Source organism: Alosa sapidissima, chromosome 24, assembly GCF_018492685.1.
Source record: "Alosa sapidissima isolate fAloSap1 chromosome 24, fAloSap1.pri, whole genome shotgun sequence".
Taxonomy (NCBI): Eukaryota; Metazoa; Chordata; class Actinopteri; order Clupeiformes; family Clupeidae; genus Alosa; species Alosa sapidissima.
The window spans coordinates 4,602,020-4,622,641 of record NC_055980.1 but is presented as its reverse complement, the minus strand read 5'-3'; the positions used below and the strand labels follow the sequence as shown (position 1 = coordinate 4,622,641).

The 20,622-nt window shown below is 40.1% G+C and overlaps 1 protein-coding gene across 1 annotated transcript; it reads left to right on the top strand.

The window, feature by feature from the left end:
• Window positions 1–1,516: 1,516 nt before the first annotated feature.
• On the top strand, window positions 1,517–20,417 carry LOC121700608 (F-box DNA helicase 1-like). The gene is made up of 20 exons (XM_042083688.1): window positions 1,517–1,646; window positions 6,886–7,105; window positions 7,246–7,382; window positions 7,614–7,749; window positions 7,842–8,020; window positions 13,747–13,827; window positions 13,922–14,007; window positions 14,095–14,263; window positions 14,477–14,672; window positions 14,831–14,915; window positions 15,005–15,100; window positions 15,771–15,907; window positions 16,019–16,115; window positions 16,222–16,385; window positions 18,319–18,388; window positions 18,543–18,749; window positions 18,837–18,944; window positions 19,127–19,242; window positions 19,570–19,689; window positions 19,900–20,417. Exons 2-20 carry the CDS (start codon window positions 6,890–6,892, stop codon window positions 20,008–20,010), a joined length of 2,511 nt encoding a protein of 836 aa, XP_041939622.1. The 5' UTR covers window positions 1,517–1,646; window positions 6,886–6,889; the 3' UTR covers window positions 20,011–20,417.
• Window positions 20,418–20,622: the final 205 nt, after the last annotated feature.

Sequence of the window (20,622 nt, the reverse complement as noted above, 5' to 3'; positions counted from 1 at the left end):
GGGGAGGAAACCTTAGTATAAGCCTTTGTTAAAACCTAGACCAACGCCGCGACTGGCGGGCGAGTTGGACTACTGGACTCGTGAGCCCCTGCACGAACTCCTCAGAACTTTCATACTGGAATTACAGACTAGAACTTTCACACTGGAACTACATACTGGAACTTACACACGGGAATTTACATACTGGAACCTCGCTGGCCACCTGAAAGTTCGATTCGCTGTCCCTTGCCATCAGGCCCCCAGGGGAGGGTCTCAGGGAGCAGGGAAGTCTCCCTTTTAATAACTCTCATTTGACTAGTATGTATCTGTGTCTGTTTTTATAATTGAAAGTCGGATAGCTTTTGTGCAACATAATTTATTAGTGACAGGGTTGCGGGGAACCTTTTATTGAGAACACTGGAAAGGTGTGCTGTGATACCCGAATGGAGATGTTTTCCTCTTTGTGGTGTTTATGAATTGCTGTGTTTTATTGGATTGCTGTTTTGCACGGATTGGGAGTGAGGATCCCCCAAATCATGTCAGTTGATTAATTATAATGTCCGGAGCTACCTGGCTGTGCCTGTGGAAATAAAGCTACTTTTGTACTGTCCGTGGTGGTGTGGGGTCTACACATTCTCTGAGTTGTCTACCTGGGGGAAGGGACAAAGGGGGTCGCTAGAGGGGGACCTTTTCCTACCCAGCAGATTTATTACACTACTGTTGTCAGTGATATAAGTATTTGAAATGAACATGATTACTTAATGTCTAGTGACATATCAGGGTAATTTTATGATTAATTGAAATACATTTCTTACATACGGTTCCTTTAAACTTATTTATTCATTTTCTATGTTTTCCCTTTTTTGTACTGTAGCCTACTTGTTTTAATTATATCAATGTGTCTGAGATGTTGTTTGTCCATCTGTCTGGTGAACCAAACACAAATGTCCACTATGGTGTAGGCTAGCTAGCCTACATTAAAGATTTATTTTATTCTATTCTAATCCACCATGCGTAATGTAGGGTTTAGGATTCAGCTGAAAAACTCTAGCGCTCTTGAAAAACTCGTTTGGAAAAGAATGGATAGGCTATCATGTGATGTCGTGGTCTTATCGCCCTCTCACGGTGAATTGCACGGATGAATATTACATGATTTTGTGCTTCTTTGTCAATCGGACCTTCATCAAAATGAAACGCCATTGTGTGACAAGTGTAAAAATAGCGGCCTGATTGAACATGCACTGAAATAACCGAACATAATTGAACATAACCTGAACAAAACCTACCCCCTACCAGGTTAAGTTCAGAGCCTATGTTCCCATAGTTACTTACATAGCCTGATCATTTTTTAGCTTTCTGGAACTGAAATCCCAGGTTTACCGCTAACTCTGGGTTAACATACCCAGTTAAGCCAGTAAACCTGCTTTCTGGAATACAGTACCCCCCAGGTTTAGTCGCCACAGGTTCAGACAACCCAGAGGTTAAGTTTTATCTCAGTGTTTGTTAAACCTCCTTTCTGGAATAGGCTACGCCCTGGACGCCACAGGTCGTTGATAGTTTCTGGAATGATCATCTGACTTCATAATCAGAAAACGAAACTATATCAGTGACAGATCTGCCACGTCTGATGAAATCAATGCAGTAGACCTACAGGAAGAAAATATTCCGTAAGTCTTTGAAAACGCATAGCCAACGACGATTTAATCTATGGTATATATTGTAATCTTCTTATTTAAAAAAATGTGCATGATGGTGAAGGTTTGTTTTTATTTCTTGTCATCGAGGTAATTTCCAAAGTAGGGGAGTGGAGAACCGGGACGAATAAACACCTTTTTAATTAGCCTATATGCCAAATAAAATGCAAAATATCTTATTTCAGGGAAGCATAGCCTACTCTACTGTATTACATTGTGACTGAGAGCATTATTAAGTTAAATTTTAACAACCGCTGCTTTTTTTTTTGTTTTTTTTCTTCGTCATAAACTTCCTGAATTTTTGGTCAACGATTCCCGGGGCATGCGCTATGCGGTACATCTAGTTAGTTGTTATGTATGCGCGATGACAGCCAGATCAAAACTTGCTGACTTAGTTGAATGTGAACACAGAAAAGTTATAAATAGGTAATTGTGTTCTTCTGTTCAGCCTATACAGTTATGAACTATATGTATTTAAATATGTGTGTATTACTACTACTACTGCTAATACACTGCACATATTTATATTTAATTCATATTACTGTAAACCACACCACTACTTCTTAAACTGTCTATCCTGTACTATGTCTTATACTAAATACTGCACCACCTGTCTGTGTCTATTATATCGCATTTGCATACAAATGCTTTTTGCACTTCTGGTTAGACGCAAACTGCACTTCTAGTCCAGGCAATCTATGAGAAAAAATCACCCAACCCAAAACTAATTGCAACAGAAATGATTTTTGTTGTATTCAGTTCATGAAACCTTCCCAAATCACATACCAAAAGTCCATGAAAATCCAAGTGGTGGAACATTGTCAAAATTGGAATTATGTGTGCATAGGTCAATGGCGAAAAGCTGCACTTTTGGCAGTTTTATTGAACTTTTATAGTACAGGGGATATGTGAAAATTAGGTCAAATTCTTTCATATAAGCATGAAACTTGGTGAACTTGTACAGTTTGGAGCCCTGAACATTTTCAGATATAAAACAATTATCAAAAAACCCTAATGGTCGCTGTGGCAACCATTAAATGTTCCACTATAACTGAATTACACCTATATTCTTCATTATATCTCCTGAACCAAACATGGTATCTCAGAACAAGTGATGCCTACAGGGATGAGCAGTATTTATGGTACATGTATTCCATATTTCAAATACAAAATATATTGTATATTCGTAATTTGTATTTGACTTGGTTGAATAATTTGTATCAAAATACTTTATAGGTATGTATTTTTGTAGTTTAAAATATTGACAACTATTTTTGGTAAAACCAATACTTTTGGTTATGTGATGACATAAAAGTGCAAAACATTGAATGTAGCCTCTGACTGGTGCTGACTTAGAAATTTGCCCACACTTATAATGATAATATTGACATTCAGGAAGATGATCCAGTGCAAGTTGAGTAACTTTAGGCGGGTCAATATAGGGTTCAACATCAAAAAAATTGATACAAAAGGTTTTTTTTATGGATTCTGGTACTGGCATGCTAAATAACATACTAAGAATCTAGTAAAATCTGACTTTGAGAAAGGGGTCATTTTCAAGATGGCCACCAAAATGGCTGCCAAGAGGTTACAATGGCTATGGGCCCTATCATGACAGTCAACAGCACGGCGCAAAGCGTATAATCATCACGATGCAACACTATTCTACTTTAGAATATTGTACACTATTGTACACGTATTTCTATTAAGTTTTTTGTTATGCCCGTCTCTTTTATTGAGCAACGCACCAAGGGGTGTGGCAATTAACGACCTAAGGAGGGGTCTAGCGCATTATCTAAAAATCGCTATCTTACACTACCTAAAACGCATTACGCCACTGACCAAGAAATACCTGGTCAGAAATCCATGGCGAGTTGTTTATATGTTATTTTAAAGGGACACCAGGCAAGCCTGATGCCTTTTCTCTACAAAACTCCCACACGCTCGGTCTGAAGCTCTTTTCCTTTTTGTTTGCATCTTCCGTCAAGGGTTTTTGTTGCTTCTTCGCCGGCTCTGCCATTATACACACGTTTGCAACAATCGCGTTTCGTTAGCCTGCCCCTGTGCTGTGATTGCAGGATGTAAACTGATCCTGCTTCGGTCGGCGGGTACGATACACTGAACTTGCAAGCGGGATATTCTTCCATATCATATACTGACTTACGAAGATGAGTAATTAAACGTTGCCTGGTGTCCCTTTAAGAGTGCATTATCAACAGTGATGGGCGAGTGCACAATTACACCCTGCCTTTCTCGTCCACAGGAACGTGCACCAGCGCACATCCATGTAAAACATTACAAATTACACGATTACAATGGGGAACATAATTATAATAAAGATATCAGTAATACGTCCCACAATGAGTAATTATTCACCATCATTTGCAAAGTCACAAGATGTAAGAAACTCCTCTGCAGGATAAATGTCCTTAGGTTTCTTATTTATTTAAACACTATTGTAAGTTTTGCCTTTTTCAGGCTATTTTGTCAATGGTAACATATTGTCAGTCAATAGTAAAAGTATTTAACTGTGTATAACTGTTTTGTCGTTGACTATGATACCACGGAGAAGTTAGTTTCACATTGACAATGACTTCAAATAATACACAAGTGCAGATGTGTGTAGGCTATACTCTGCTTGGTTTTAGTAAAGCATATTTTAGTGGAATACCTGTTCCATACGGTCTCGCATGCAAGCAGATTCCTTCAAATGCGCCGCTGACTATCAAAATATCGATGCACTTTTTGAAGTTGCACTGTTTGCTGTTAAAGGGAATGACAGATGTCACTCTCATTAGTTTAAAGGATGTTAAGCCCAAAACACACCCATGACTAATTAAGAAACATAAGATCCACCTTTTTGCCGGACTTTTGAAAACAAAACCACACCCAATGTGGACTTGACAAACCCCTAAGCTATTTGCTAGTGACCATGTGTATTAGACAAATATAGCCCTATATATCAATTACTATTCAGCCCACAGGGGTGAATCTGAGGACAAACGATGGTCAAATTAAACAATAATATGATTTTAAATGTTAACATTGAACATTTTTGAATGCTCTAGCTTTTTCAGCGATATATTAAAATCAATGTGTTTTAATACAGAGTAAATGCAATATAGGAATATGTACCATGTCCAAGGCATGGAGGAAGATAATACTTAACTGGCATTATATCTCCTCTAGAGGGCATATGCTTTTAGAAAATATATAGTTTAGGGTGGTTAATCTGTTTTCCCTGGACATTATAGGCCAAAATGTATCCACTTTACACTAGATTCAGCTTTACAGAATACAGGGCAATGTATTGTGCATGGCATGGAGGAAGATGGGAAATGTCTGAAATTGTGTAATATCTCTTCTAGAGGGTATATGCTTTCAGAAAATATATAGTTTAGGGTGTTTAATTTGTTTTCCCTTGACTGTACATGCCAAAATGTGTCTACTGTACACTAGATTCGCCTTTGCAGAATAGAGGGCAATATGTTGTGCATGGCATGGAGGAAGATGAGACATGTCTTAACTGGTGTTATATCTCATCTACAAGTAATATGCTTTTAGAAAATATATAGTTTAGGGTATTTATTCTGTTTTTCATAGACAGTATAGGCTAAAATCTATCCGCTTTACACTAGATTCACCTATACAGAATATAGGGCAATGTATGTGCATGGCATGGAGGAAGATGGGAAATATCTTAAATGGTGTTATATCTCCTCTGGAGGGTTTATGCTTTCAGAAAATATATAGTTTAGGGTGTTTAATTTGCTTTCCCTAGACAGTATATGTCAAAATGTGTCCGTTTTACACTAGATTCGCCTATACAGAATAGATGGCAATGTATTGTGCATTGCATGGAGGAAGATGGGACATGTCCTAATTGGTGTCACATCACTTCTAGAGCTTATATGTTTTTAGAAAATATGTAGTTTATGATGTTTAATTTGTTTCCCTTAATAGTGCAGGCCAAAATGTATCAGCAGTTCACTTGATTCGCCTATACAGAATAGAGGAGTATGTATTATGCATGGTGTGAAGGAAGATGGGACATAAGTTGATTAATGCTATATTTCATGTACAGGGCATATGCTTTTAGAATATGTATAGTTTTGGCTGTTCTATTATTTTGGTAAAACCATGACCCATGCATAGGCATGCATTTTAATTATTAAGCTTAAACTATATTTATTAGTATAGCATGCACCTTTTGCCAGACATCACAACAGTCACCTCTTTGGAGGCTAGCTGCAGTTATCTGCACCTTTCTGTCGAATTTGGACATTATCCTGTCCATCTTCAACTTTGCCTTTATAATTTTCCTTTATTCATTCACTTACATAAACATACTGTGCTGTCTGATTACTGTTTTAATTGTGCAAAGTAAAGAGGCATCATACAGGCCCCTCTGATTGGATAGACAGTCTCTCAGTCAACCCCCGGGCAAGAGGTCAATTACTATAAGTCTAGAAGTCTTGGAAAATGATGAACTGATACTTTTGTGTGATAGGCCTATACTGTATATGATTCAGTGGCCTCTAAATCAGACCACCAAAAACACTTTCCTAGGCTAAATAATGCTTAACTATGTGTTGTACAACTTTAATATTGTGGAACACTTGCAAAAACACACTGGCTCTATTTAAAGACTCAACAACCATTTCCATTGATTCAAAGGAATGTAAAAATAGACACCAATTAGCAACAAACCAGTCTGAAATAAGCCTGAGAAATGTACTAACTCTTTGAAAATAAAAGAATGTTCCTCAACAATGCAATATTCTAAAATTCCATGTTAAGTTAGATGGGGTCAGATATTCTTTAGAATGCTTATTCTATAACATTCTAATTACAGTTTTGTCAGTATTTGCTGAAGGATAATGCATAAAACAACCCTCATTTAACATATTTCCACCAACTGGATTTTCATGGACTTTTACTATGGTGTTTAGATCACCAATTGAAATATAAAAATGTGAAAATAAATTCTGTTGCAATTAGTTTTGGGTCAGACCTTACTTTGCCTGGACTATTCCTTGTCTCTGTACTTGAATTTAATCTAATCTAATCTAGTTGCCACCATACCGGTTATACTAGCCTAGGTGTTTTGAGTGATGTCGTTACGCAAATTTCTCTCTCTTTCATCTCCAGTTATGTTGATAACACATTCAGTGAACCACCTGGCCGTTATTCATTTTATCTCTGTGCGTAGAAAGATGCCTGCAAATCAGAAGAGATTGCCGGGTCGAAGCCCTCGCACCCAATACAGCACAAAACGCAGGAGTAGAGATAGGAAACAGGAGCTAAAGGTGGTGCAGGACCTGCCTGAAACCATGCTGAGGGCCATCTTGGCCATGCTCCCAGCTCCTGACCTGTTCCTTCGGGCCAACCTGGTTTGCAGACAGTGGAGGAATATCATCTCAAGTGAAGGGGTATGAGACTATGTACACTAAATGGGGCTGTCCACACATACACACACACTCACACACACACACACTCAGAAGGAACTACATCCACACCTCCTGTAATTTTTATTGACATATTTGGTCATTTAATCGATGATCTATTACAGTTTTGCCGCTGGAAGAAGTGCTACATCCGCTACCATCAGCAGGAGGAAGTGGGAAAGCAAGAGGTCATCTCCATTCTGCAGGAAAACCGCATGACCCCTGATGACAACAATAACCTCTGTTTATTACATATGGCAAAGTATGACTGTGATCCTGTCAACTGTATCTGACAATACACAGAAAAAGTGTCTATCCTGTAATTTTTCACGTTACTGCTACAGAGGTGCCACTGGTTAATCTATTCATTAGTGATGCTGAAGCATCCTATTTAGTAAAAAATATAAATACAAACAATAGTGGGCTGAGCCCTGATGTATGTATCTAACTTGTTGGTCATTGTGTGTGTGGTTGTGTGTCTGTTTGTGTATAGGTACATGTCTCAGACCTTCCACTGCATGACTGTGGGTTCCGAGAGAGATCGAGAGAACAGGATTTTGGAGTGCATCAGGAGTCACCGCCTCTATGAGCAGGCCAGAGCCTGCATGCCAGAGAGCATGAAACAGATGGTGTGCCCACTGCACTGTGCCATAGCTATTCTTTAACAGTTAATTAACTGAATGGTTCATCAATGAATTTGTTAATATTTTATTAATTAAAGGAGGTCCCGTGGTCATCTCTGGCTCTGATGCTGGTTCTGGCTGACGGGGTGGAAGAGTTGTGGCAGCTGGTGGTCAGACTACGGAGCCCTCTGACCCCTGAGCAGCTCTCAGAGTTTCTCTGGTGCTCCGCCACTCTGCTGCGCGCCATGGCAGACAAACGGGTCAAAATCAGCAACCGGTGAGATGTGCATATGTAAGGACCGTCAAAATGTTACCAACGTTGAAAAACATCTGACGGGAAGGTTGATGCGTGTCAGAACTTTATGGAACAGTAAGCTGCATTACAGTTGTGAATATTTTAGAAAATACATAATCTGACTCCATAATATTAGAGCTACAGACCTACAATATCACTAAACCGTTAATAAACCAAATTTCTAAAATTGATAGTTCCGGTCCTTGATTGTGATTGGCTGAATCAAGTTTGATGCCGTTGTAAAATGCAGCATAAACATACACCTTGACCGCATTTCGTTCTATATTACTGCGCTACCATAACTTGATACAAAAGTTAAAGTAGCTGCGTCTCGACGTTGCTTGGCAACTATTCAGATAGAGGAAATAGATTTCTTGGTGGAAGAATGATTATTTAGGAATAATTTGTTATATTTCTAGTTACCTGTGCCTTTACTTTATGAAACTTTGCCAGGTATTTATAGTAACGGTTTTAGAAAAGCAATAAGCCACTCGAGTCCGTAGGTTACACTGACTCCGCTAGCACGACGTGCCTAACAATGCCCCTTAGATGTTGTAGAATCAGTGTAACCTACAGCCTCTCGGGGCTTATTGCTTAAGTTAAATGCAACAGCATGCCACACCAAGAGTTATATGTATGGTAGATCAAGGAACAATTTATTACCGCAATAAATGGTAGCTTAAATGTTACAGATGTCAAGTAAACACAAAACCAAACCTGGGGTAAATGAGAGAAAAGAGAGAGAAAAAGGGAAGGGAAGACAGAGACAAAAGTGTGAAAGAGTAGATGAACAGGGCAGAGAAGAGAAGCCAATCTCCCAAACACTCTCAGGTGTTGCAGTGACCAATCCCTATGAGGCCCTATAAGATATCAACAAAGATCACTTTGCGGATCATCACATTGGTTTTACCACTTGTAAGGACCGTCAAAATGTTACCAACGACGGAAAACATCTGTCAAGCTCCCAAACACTCTCAGGTGTTTGGTTTTATACACTAAAACTCATTCCTATGCATTTGCCAGTGACCAGTCCCTGTGAGGCCCTAAGATAACAATACTCCCATTAATCAAGGCCTTACAGAGATCACACAGTTGGGCTATAAAACTATGCCATATACTGTATTTAAGATTGTAATGAAGCCATGATGATCAGACACATAACCCACATAACAAGGATCAATTAGAGACCAAACATCAATATTTTACATTAATACACAGTATAATTACACAAACTTGAAATACTACTCATCTTGAGTCTCTCAGACCCTGGTCTGAGTCAAAAGATCAAAGGACACAGGAGATGCAACTATAGCAGCATTGTGATCAGGCCTTTGGTTAAGAACAAAATTATTAATATATTGATTTAATGTTGATTTTTTCTTGACCAACATGTTTGTTCTGACTGAAAATGATACTGCCTCATGGCTAAAGGTCGTAAGACAATTTGGTAGAAACATGGAATCAAAAAAAAGAAGCGTTTTCATCTTTTTCTTAACATGGCATGTCCAAAATTATTCACCCTTTTTAAGTAATCAGTGGAAACAGGGGCGTTGTTAGGCCTATTTTGAGGGGGGGCTGATGATCAAAAGCCCCCCCCAAAAAAAATATAACAACACATCCAAATTCACACCCATTAGTCTCTGCTGAATTTCTCACGAAGTACTTATCACACATAAATCTATATCATGCGAAAGAGCGGAGCCAGAGCTTTCCAATGATATTAGCGGCTAGAAGTGATAAACGGTGTGATAAATTAATGTGGATCAGGGACAGACTGGCAATCTGTGCGTTCGGGAAATGTCCAGAAAGTCTGTCCATCCGACGGCCGTCGACTGCCTGGCTCAGTGGCTCATCAGCCACGTAGGGCTACTGTTTCTCCACATAAATATGCTTCACTCAGGCTTAACCCATTTAATCCCAAAATTTTCCCAGACATGAAAATATCAAAATCATGTGTATTGAGTAACCTTTTGAAGTAATCAATAACTATTTTTTCAAATTTTCGTAAAAAAGTGGGTGAAAAGGAGTGTTTTATGTTCGGTCACAATTGTGACCGATGGGAAACATCTTGAAAATGATATAGCCTAGCATATTAAGAGCTCTTTTTCAAAAGGTGTATAAATGTGTATTTCAAGTCACATAGACGTGCAGTTGTGTTGTTTTGATAGAGTAAAAGAGTGAAATGTGCTCGCTTTTTTGACGGATTGAGGACTCTGTTGATATTGTTCTCTTTTAATAATTTCTTGCCTTGGTTGGCTGTATGTTTTGGATCATTGTGTGGTTTAATGGCCCAATGCCCCCTATTGGGGCAGGTGTCTTGGCACACTGCCTGATCTTTTCCTCCAGAATGTTAATGTAGCCCCTTGTTTTAGTGTTACCATTTACTTTGAAAAAGGTCACCACAAAATAATTATTTTCTCACCCCCACACTTGAAATTGACATGGCATCATTGGGTTTAATGCTTCTTTTTTTAGGCCAATCTCATGCCATGTCCCTGCGTAAAAAGAAAATCCTGTGAAAGCTAAATTCTTTGTCCAAGTGTGCCCTTATAAAGGTTGAGTTGTGCATGTTTGAAGAAGAGTGATCCATGATCAGCATCCATGATGACCAAGTGGTCCGTTTTGGGATGGGGTGAAATTTTCAACCACCAAAAACCATACCCACAGGGGAGAGTAGGTATAGAAATGTATTAGTTTTTGGTGTTTTTCAGACAATGGGACCTGGTGACCTACTCAAAGTAAATGGTAACACTAAAACAAGGGTATACCCCCTTGTTTTAGTGTTACCACTAAGGGCTGTATTTTACCAAGAGCCGTTTCCCACTCATCATTTCCCACTCACAACTTTTTCACTACATAATTAGATCTTTTGATCATAATTGATAACAAACGCCAAAAAAGCGTCCTGAAATGCAAAGCAAACTAGGCTAACGTTACCTGACTATATCTCTGATGGCTAAAGGAAATAGCAAGCCCAGTTTAAGCATAATCAGAAATAGCATTGGTAGCTAGCAACCTGAGGAAGGATTGCTAGTCTTATGGACCGATTGCTAACGTAACAGAAAACAGCAGAGTGTTGAATTGCATTCAATAACCCATAATCCATATCCATATCCACAACGTAAAATAACTAGCTAGCCAGCATCAATAATTTGCAACGTAAAACTTGAACATGGCTAGTAGGAGCTTACGTTACAAAGTTTATTGACGGTAGGCTAATAGTATTACCTGGCATAAGCAGACATGCATACACGCAAGGGCTACAAAACTAAACAAATATTTTAATTTAAAACATTGTCGTAACTGCAAGTGACGCGCAGCATCATCCCGCTGTCTCTTGTTTTTCCTTTTTTCCGCCCCCGACTCTTAGTGCCTTTTCGAGGCCATGTCTAAGGTGTATAGGGATTGAAGCATAATCGAACAGACCACTGGGAGGGGGGCACCAGAGGGAGACTGGAGAAAGGGCCGCACAGGAGATTCACCTTTTTCTCGACTAATTTGGTCTAGGCCTATATTACTTTTGTATTGCTTTTGCATATTAACATGTTTTAGACCTATTTTATTTGTTATTTATACTAGTAGCCTATTGTGGTGATTTTTCACGACCCAGATTTTTTGGTGCCCCCCCTGGCACTTGGTGCCCTACGCGCAGTGCGTGATGTGCGTGTGCGGAGCGCCGGCACTGAGCATTGCGCCCAGGGGTGTAGCAATTAACAACTAAGGGAGTGGCCTGGCGCATTGTCTAAAAATCGCTATTGTACACCTGGTCAGAAGTCTATGGCGAGTTGTTTATATGTTATTTTAAGAGCGCATTGTCAACAGTCATTGGCGGGTGCACAATGCACCGTCCTTCTATCATCCATGAACGCACACCAGCGCAAGTCCATGCAAAACATTACAAATTGCACGATTACAATAATTAGAATAAAGATATTACGAAATACATCTATATAAGTATAAGTATATATACTCTTTTGATCCCGTGAGGGGAAATTTGGTCTCTGCATTTATCCCAATCCGTGAATTAGTGAAACACTCACCACACAGTGAACACACAGTAGTAATCACGGCGCAGTGAGCTGCCTGCAACAACAGCGGCGCTCGGGGAGTAGTGAGGGGTTAGGTGCCTTGCTCAAGGGCACTTCAACCGTGCCTACTGATCGGGGTTCGAACTAGGGTGACCAGAAGTCCCGAAAAATTCGGGACAGTCCCGATATCCAAGCAGTTGTCCCGAATCCCGAATCCTGCCCTAATTGTCCCGAAAATTATACTCAATCAGAATACTGAGTAGTTATTTTCTGATAAACATCAAAAACTGTCCGTAGAGAGGTTGAGTCGACTGCATACAGCCCCCGACGGCAGCTAAGTGTCTGGATGCAGCCCAGCGCGAATATGCACTGATTTCGCGAAGCTGAGGACATTGAATGTGCAGGCAGCGCAGCAGGCAGAGCCAGCGTGTGTGCAAAAAAAATACGTCGGCAGTTCGGCCTAATGTCCATGTCGTTTTAACATAATCTACTTAATCTAACAATTATTTTGTATTCTTACTTAATGACCCATAATTTTGGCAAGGCTTGTTATTAACGTTAGGCTATTATCCTTATTCTGAAAGGTCTGATTTGCACTGTTACGCAGTCATTGTTTTTTTGTTGTTTTTTTCCCACAATGACATTTTGAGTTCATGATTTCTCTGTTGTATTTTGAGGCAGACTTGATGTTTGAATAAAAATGTGTTTTGGTACAGGTTTGAAAATTCGCTGTAAGCCTACCATCTAACGAGTAGGCCACGGCTGCCGCCACTACACATCTCGTGATGAGTAGTTATTCACCATCATTTGCAAATTGGTAATGACGGTTAAAAGTGATTAGGGGAGAGGCGAGAGACACGTATGGAGCACAGCTGAAGACGCACTGTCACGTCATATAAGCAATTCTTCTGCAGGATAAATGTTTTTTATTCAGACATTTGAGCAATATTAGGTTAAGTGTTGCTTTTTCCAGCCTATGTTTTCGATGGTAACCCATTGTCAGTCAATAGTGAAAGTAACTGCATATAACTGTCTTGTCGTTGACTGACACCATGGTGAAGTTAGTTTCACTTTGCCAATGAGTTCAAATAATAGAGGAGTGCAAATGCGTGAAGGCTATGCTAGGTTTTAGTAAAGCATGGTTTAGTGGAATGACTATTCCATACGGTCTCGCAAGCAGCCTCCTTCAAATGCGCCGTTGAATGTCAAAATACCGATGCATTTATTTGACATCGTGCTTTGCGCTGTTAAACGGAATGACAGATGTCATTCTCTTTGTTTTAAATGATGTTATACGCCCCAAACACACCCATGACTGATTAAAAAATCTAGGAACACCTTGTTGCGCCATGCGCTCGACGTTTGATAACGAAAACCCTCCCAATGTGGTCTGGACATCTTACTAAATTTGAATAAGCTTTTGACGAGTGACGATGGGCTTTTGACTGTCATGATAGGGCCCTAAGAGTTTTGGAGGAAAAGATCAGGCAGTCAATTTGTGTCAAAGTGACTTGCCTTTTTGGACACCTGGGCACATAATGGCATTGTCTATTTAGCTGGATGTAATCATTCTCAGATTTTGCCTTACACATGCACATTATTACTAATGCCTATGAGAACTTAAACTGATCTTGCCACACCTTTTCTATATTACTCTCGTCTCCATGTGTCTGTGTCTAGGTTGCACTATAATATTTACTACGTGTTGCACATTATGGAGAACATCCTTCCCTCCAACAGATCAGAGGCAGATCAGGACAGGTCAGAACTCTCTCTCTCTCGGCTTCTGGCACACACACATACACAAACTGAATTCTTATTAATGAATGATTAATGTGTATTTGTCTCCACACAGCGAGAACCAGATGACCCCAGAACAGCAGCAGATTTTGAATCACAACACAGAGGAAGACCATGTGGTCAAAATCATGGCCTTTGCTGGTGAGGGCCTTATTCCAGAATTTCATAAATGTATTCATTTCTTTTTACTGGAGCCAGCCATTGTGTGAAACTGTTGGGGTATTTCAGGTACAGGGAAGACGACCACTCTGGTCCGTTACGCCGAGCAGAGGCCCTCGCTTCGGTTCCTTTATGTCGTCTTCAATAAATCTGCACAGATGCAGGCACAGAGCATCTTTCCTGACAACGTTTCATGCAAAACCATCCACTCCCTTGCCCATGCTGCTGTAGGACAGAGGTTAGTGTTTTACTAGAAACCCACTGAAAAACATTGTATACAGTACACACCCAGTATAAGGCTTCAATTGGAAGTAAATGAAATGAAAAATGTGAAATGAACTTATCACACAATTTGAAATTTGCTAGTGTTATATTATGTTATCATTCCACTGAAGTAAAAACAGGCAAAAACATTTTCAGCGCTCATGGTGATCTGCTATGGTCTGCCCAGGTACCGTGATAAGCTGATTCCCTCCCTGAACATATTGGCTGTCTTCTGGGTGTTGCCTAAAGGTGAACGCAGCATTGTGAGGGCCAGGCTGGTCACCCAGACAATAAACAACTTCTGGGCCTCCACAGATCCTCACATGGACAACCAACATGTGCCTGGATGCACCAGTGATGACAAGCCTCATAAAGAGAGAGAGGTACAGAAGGGCTTTCTTGGCTGAGTCAAGTACTTGTCACATTTATCCTGGACATTTCCTACCTATATATCTACCTATATATATATAGCCTGCATGCTGAGGCATTGTTGCTGTAGTTACCCCAGCCCAAACTCTCTTGCTCAAATTCTTTTGGTCAGATACTGGAGAACGCGTGTTGTATATGGGATAGAATGAAGGAGGTTGAAAACACACCTGAGGCTGCTTATCACATGTATCATGATGGTAAACACACAGTGATTTCATCATTGTTAATGTAAGCAATATCCAAAGTTTTGCACTGTTAACTAAATTTGCCCTCTGCTCCTCTGTAGGATACCTTAAACTGTGGCAGCTGGAAGGTTCCCAGATAAAACACGACGAACACTACGATGTCATCTTCATTGATGACGCCCAGGATTGTACCCCAGGTACCAGTCAAATTCACTGGGACATATGATGAGCAACTGTCTGTGGTTAATAGTGTATAAATATCTGCCATATTTCAACATTAAGTAAGCTTGCCACATTGATAACTCCCTTATCTCAAAGAACAATTTTGATCCAAGTATGGAATGACACAATTATGGTACCTTTAAGTGGGAGTAGTTAAAATTTAGGACAAATTTACAAGTAGTTTAAATTTATGACATTGACAACATCAAATTCGCAACAAAATTATTACATTTAAGTTAATACAACCACAAACAACCACAGTATAGATACATGAAGACTTTGGAAAAGTAATGCCATCTTGGAAATTATGCTTTTAATGAGGATTTTTTTTATGAGGAATGTATGTTATGGATTACATTTTTCAGTTCTGAAAGCTTTTGCTCTCGCCTGATTGTTTTTTGAAGATGAAGATATATGAATAATATGGGATGTGGCAGACAAAGATTACACTGTCTGTTGCCATTTGAAATGCATTTTGTAGAATGGTCACAGATTATTTCTGAAATTAAGATGAAAATGCTTGTATGATCAAAGATCATTTTCATTATAAAGCCCCACTAAAACACAATAGTGTAAAAGTAACTAAAGTCACCTCTTTGTAAAATAGTCTAAAACTATATTATTTCCCCCTCTCCACCCCACTAGTAATGCTGCACATCTTGCTGTCTCAACCATGTGCAAAGATCTTGGTGGGAGACCCTCACCAACATATTTACAGCTTCAGAGGAGCAATCAACAACCTGAACACAATCCAACACACACACATCTACTACCTGACACAGGTACCAGACTCATACCGGTATACTGTTTTACATGAAGACTTCCAGTAATACATACTGACGTCCACTTACTATTAACCTTACGTAGATGATGAGATGAGATTGCTTTCTCAGAGTTTCAGATTTGGTCCTGAGATCGCCTATGTTGGTGTAACCATACTTGAAGTCGGCAAAGATGTGAAGAAGACAATGGTTGGAGGAAACCAAAGAGGTGCGGCATTTCTAACATTGGAGACAGACATTATTTTCTGCCATGGTTTATATGACAGTAGATTTATATGTGTGTGTGTGTGTGTGTGTGTGTGTGTGTGTGACAGACTCTGTGAGAGGACAGGATGTTGAGATGCGGCAGCGGTATCAGACGGGTGTGGGTGGAGCTGATGGAAGGCTGGCTATCCTCAGCCGCACAAACGCCTCCATTTTCCATGAGGCAGTGAGGCTTACAGGCCTCAACCCTACCAGCCGAATCTACATCATAGGCGTGAGTCAACCAGCTCAATCAACTGATCATAAGAAATCATTGAAGAGACACTGGGCCCTATCATGACATTCTAAAGTGCATCGTCACTCGTCAAAAGTCTATTCAAATTTAGTAGGATGTCCAGTTCACATTGGGAGGGGTTTCGTTCTCAAAAGTGGAGCGCATGGCGTAACAAGGAGTTCCTAGGTCTTTTAATCAGTCATATGGGTGTGTTTGGGGCGTAACATCATTTTAAACCAATGAGAATGACATCTGTCATTCCCTTTAACGGCGCAACGCGCGATATGTCAAATAAATGCATCGGTATTTTGGCATTCAACGGCGCATTTGAAGGAGGCTGCTTGCGAGACCATATGGAATAGTCATTCTTAAACCATGCTTTACTAAAACCTAGCATAGCCTTCACGCATTTGCACTCGTCTATTATTTGAACTCATTGGCAAAGTGAAACTAACTTCACCAAGGAGTCAGTCAACGACAAGACAGTTATGCAGTTACTTTCACTATTGACTGACAATGGGTTACGGGACAATGGGTTACGAAAACATAGGCTGGAAAAAGCAACACTTACCCTAATGTTGCTCAAATGACTGAATAAAACAACATTTATCCTGCAGAGGAGTTGCTTATATCTCGTGACAGTGCGTCTTCAGCTGTGCTCCATACGTGTCTCTCGCCTCTCCCCTAATCACTTTTAACCGTCATTACAAATTTGCAAATGATGGTGAATAACTACTCATCATGAGATGTACAGTATTTCGTAATATCTTTATTCTAATTATGTTTCCCATTGTAATCGTGCAATTTAATGCTTTGCATGGACGTGCGCTGGTGTGCGTTCATGAATGATAGAAGGATGGTGCGTGCACCTGCCAATATGACTGTTGACATGCGCTCTTAAAATAGCATATGAACAACTCGCCATTGACTTCTGACCAGGTTTAGGTGGTGTATGATAGCGATTTTTAGACAATGCGCGAGTCCCCTCCCTAGGTTGTTAATTGCCACACCCCTGGGCGCAATGCTTAAAAAATAAACGTGCAAAATACCGAATTCAACTTTCCGCGGGTGAATAACGAGTATTACGCCATGCGCTGGTGACCCAAAATACAGCCCACTATGTAGGTTATGAACACAAGGGTAGGCTATGTGGAATGGTATGTAGGAGAGCAGCCACAAGGACATAAGTGGCATTTAAGGTCAATTCACACCAAAGATTTGTGATGAGACAAAACCGTTGCAGAGAGAAGTTGCAGCTGTATGAATTAAATGTTGCATGTCGTTGCCAGCTGTTGCAAGTTGTTGCAAAGTATTCATCATGTCAAATCGCAATTGCAAGGTTTTAGAACACTTTTACCTCATCATTTGGACATGCAGAGATTTGAATCATAAAGCTGAAGTCGGCAAGTCTGGCAGATTGAGGGGACTTAGCCAACATTTTTAATGTTTACAACTCTCACGCTCCTCCACCACTACCACCGAGCACCCTCCCATGGAGTTTGTACGATCATGCGCGAGGGGGGAGGGGGATCTGTGGCGTGTGCACGAAATGTGATTGATAGTCAGACCTCACACAGTCTTGCGCTGATTGGACCAGAAGAACCGGGAGCTGTGGATTTTTGCAAAACACATAACAGGCTCTAGGTGGAGGTAGAAGCACAGGTTTTTTATGAAACCGGCTGATTTATGTTGTTCTGTCAGAGGCAGAGCATATGTCGGTTTCAGTGAATATGATCAAAACAATCTTTCCGACTTCAGCTTTAATAATAGGAGGCCATGCAGTTGTTTACTGATTTCAATGGCAACAAGCAACTTAATGTATCCATACTATCTAATGTATTGTTCTTTTTTGAAATACCTTTATACTCTCCATGGAATAGGTATAACCTTCAAAACTCTCATCAGGAATAAGCTGTGCTGTCCTCTGTTTTAGGGTATCAAAGCATTTGGCCTGAGTACAATTCGTGACATTTGGGCCCTGAAGCAAAGAGAACATGGTCTGAGTAAGTTTTACTTCTCTAAAATGGATAGTTCTGATTCTTGATTATGATTGGCTGAATTGTGTTTAATGCCATTGTAAATACAACCCTTCACGCTGCCACGTTTCATTCTATATTCTCACATATCATTCTATATCCTCACTTTCACCGCCCTTAGATTTACCAATAGAATCCGATTTCATCCGGCTATTCAGTGAGGGTGCAATGGACGGGCTGAAGGGGTATGCAGGTCTGTGCCAGTATGCTGAAAAGGATGACAAGGAGCTGATGTGGAAGATTACCGTGGTGAATAAGTATGGAAAGTGCATTCTAGAGCTAGTGGAGCAGATTAGAAGTCAACAATGCAGACAACAATGCGATGCAGGTGAGCCTGGAGGGAGTGAGTGGGGTGTGTTGGTGGTGTATATTCTCCTTGCACATTTTCTTTCTCTAATTCTGCTACTGCTCTCAGATTTTATTCTGAGCTCAGTACACAAGGCCAAAGGCCTGGAATTTGACACCGTTTTCATCACGGATGACTTCAGAGCGCTCCAGGCCTTGCCAGCTCAGGAACAAGGAGGTTAGTCTGTCATTGTATCAGTTAGCTTGTGGTGTGTGTATTTGCAAGTGTCCATTGCGTGCATATTTGTGCATTCATAGAGAAAGCAGGGATATATACATATTGTTCATATAAATAAATAAGAATGCATATTTAAAGTATTCTGCTTTCAAGCATGTCTTGAGGATGTATGTTTTCTTTAGGAAATCAAAGCATCATTGAAGAAGATGAGTGGAATCTCATCTATGTGGCAGTAACCCGTGCAAAGAGGACTGTGTTCATAACCAGGACCATCACCAATATCCTTGCCCGTGCAGGAGTTAGTGCTCTTCCTCTTTCCATCTCTGTGACATTTATCTGTTTAGCTATTTAAGTTAATTTACTTTTAATAGATAGAAATATCCATGGACCAGTACACACTGATATATATCTACTTCACTAATTATCCTGCCAAGACTAAAGTTGTCAATATGACTCAAAGAGACTATTTGTGTTATGGTATAAAGTTGAAGCACTAGTGTTATTGTATTTCTAATGTGACACAGACAACCTACTACCTTTAAATCTATACCTCCAAAGTTGTTTTTTTTATCCAAAAATACTATTTTCAGCACATTGTCACATAATGCATATCTTATCTTTGCAGGAGTACTTCCTGAGGTCAGAGTTGACTACAGTTCCAGCAGAGAATCTTGTGCGCAACTGCTCTATATGCTCCAGCCATTTACATCTAAATACCCGCATGCACAGACTCCCCATCACATATGTGAGCATTTTTGTCTGTCCATGAAATTGATAGCTATTTGTGTGACAATCTTGGCATGACAACATGTCTGTTTATGTAACAGTGTGTTATTCTATAAGTGTGACATATCAAATACTGTTTGATCATATTAACTCAAACATATTGTCTTGGGCAACTGTACATGCATGATGGTAAATGATGTGCTTGTGTTTCCATGTTTGCGTTTTACAGGTCAATGATGTGGAGAACGGTGGCCCTCTGTGTTTGCCCTGTGTTAACAAAAAGGCAGGTCAATTGGCATGTCTGATGAGCCCAGGGATAAGGCAAATCCCCTTCCCTTAACAGCCCAGAGAAGGAGTGTAGATGTTGCTGCAGTAATAGAATATCAAAGGTGAAGGCAAAGGTGATTCATCATGACCAGTGGCTAGGGGCCACCCTAAGGATATCTGCAGACAGGTGCTAAATGAGTCATTGCCAAGGGCAGAGCAGTTAAAACTCACAATTTTAGCTCATTTTATATTGCAATTTATATTGATGGCTGTTGTTTTCATCATTCTTTTCCATAAGTTTACAATGATTTTTTTCTTCCATTCAGAATGAAAATATCTTCCATTGAAATGAAATATGACATTCAGCATTTGTTCTGAGAACCATGTATTTAAAGGGATATTCTACCATTTGGGATATTACGCTCATTTTCCACCTCCCCTCGAGTTAAACAATTGATTTTTACCTTTCTCCAGTTCATCCAGCCGTTCTCTGAGTCTGGCGATACCACTTTTAGCTAGCCTGGGTGTTCCCATGCTGCCTTGCGCGCGATTTGATTCACGCTGCTAAGGCAGCCTGGAGACCATGGAGCAAATTTTCGCCTGAGATAGGGAACCAATCACAGAACAGGGGGGAAAGCAAGACGATGATGAGCTATGCACAGACGCATTTGATAGACATCCGTGG

Coding starts and splice junctions, on each gene's coding strand:
- LOC121700608 (XM_042083688.1), top strand. CDS start 6,890: ATGCCTGCAAATCAGAAGAGATTGCCGGGTCGAAGCCCTCGCACCCAA. Junction 14,673..14,830: donor AGCCTCATAAAGAGAGAGAG/GTACAGAAGGGC, acceptor TCTTTTGGTCAG/ATACTGGAGAACGCGTGTTG. Junction 18,389..18,542: donor GCAAAGAGAACATGGTCTGA/GTAAGTTTTACT, acceptor CACCGCCCTTAG/ATTTACCAATAGAATCCGAT.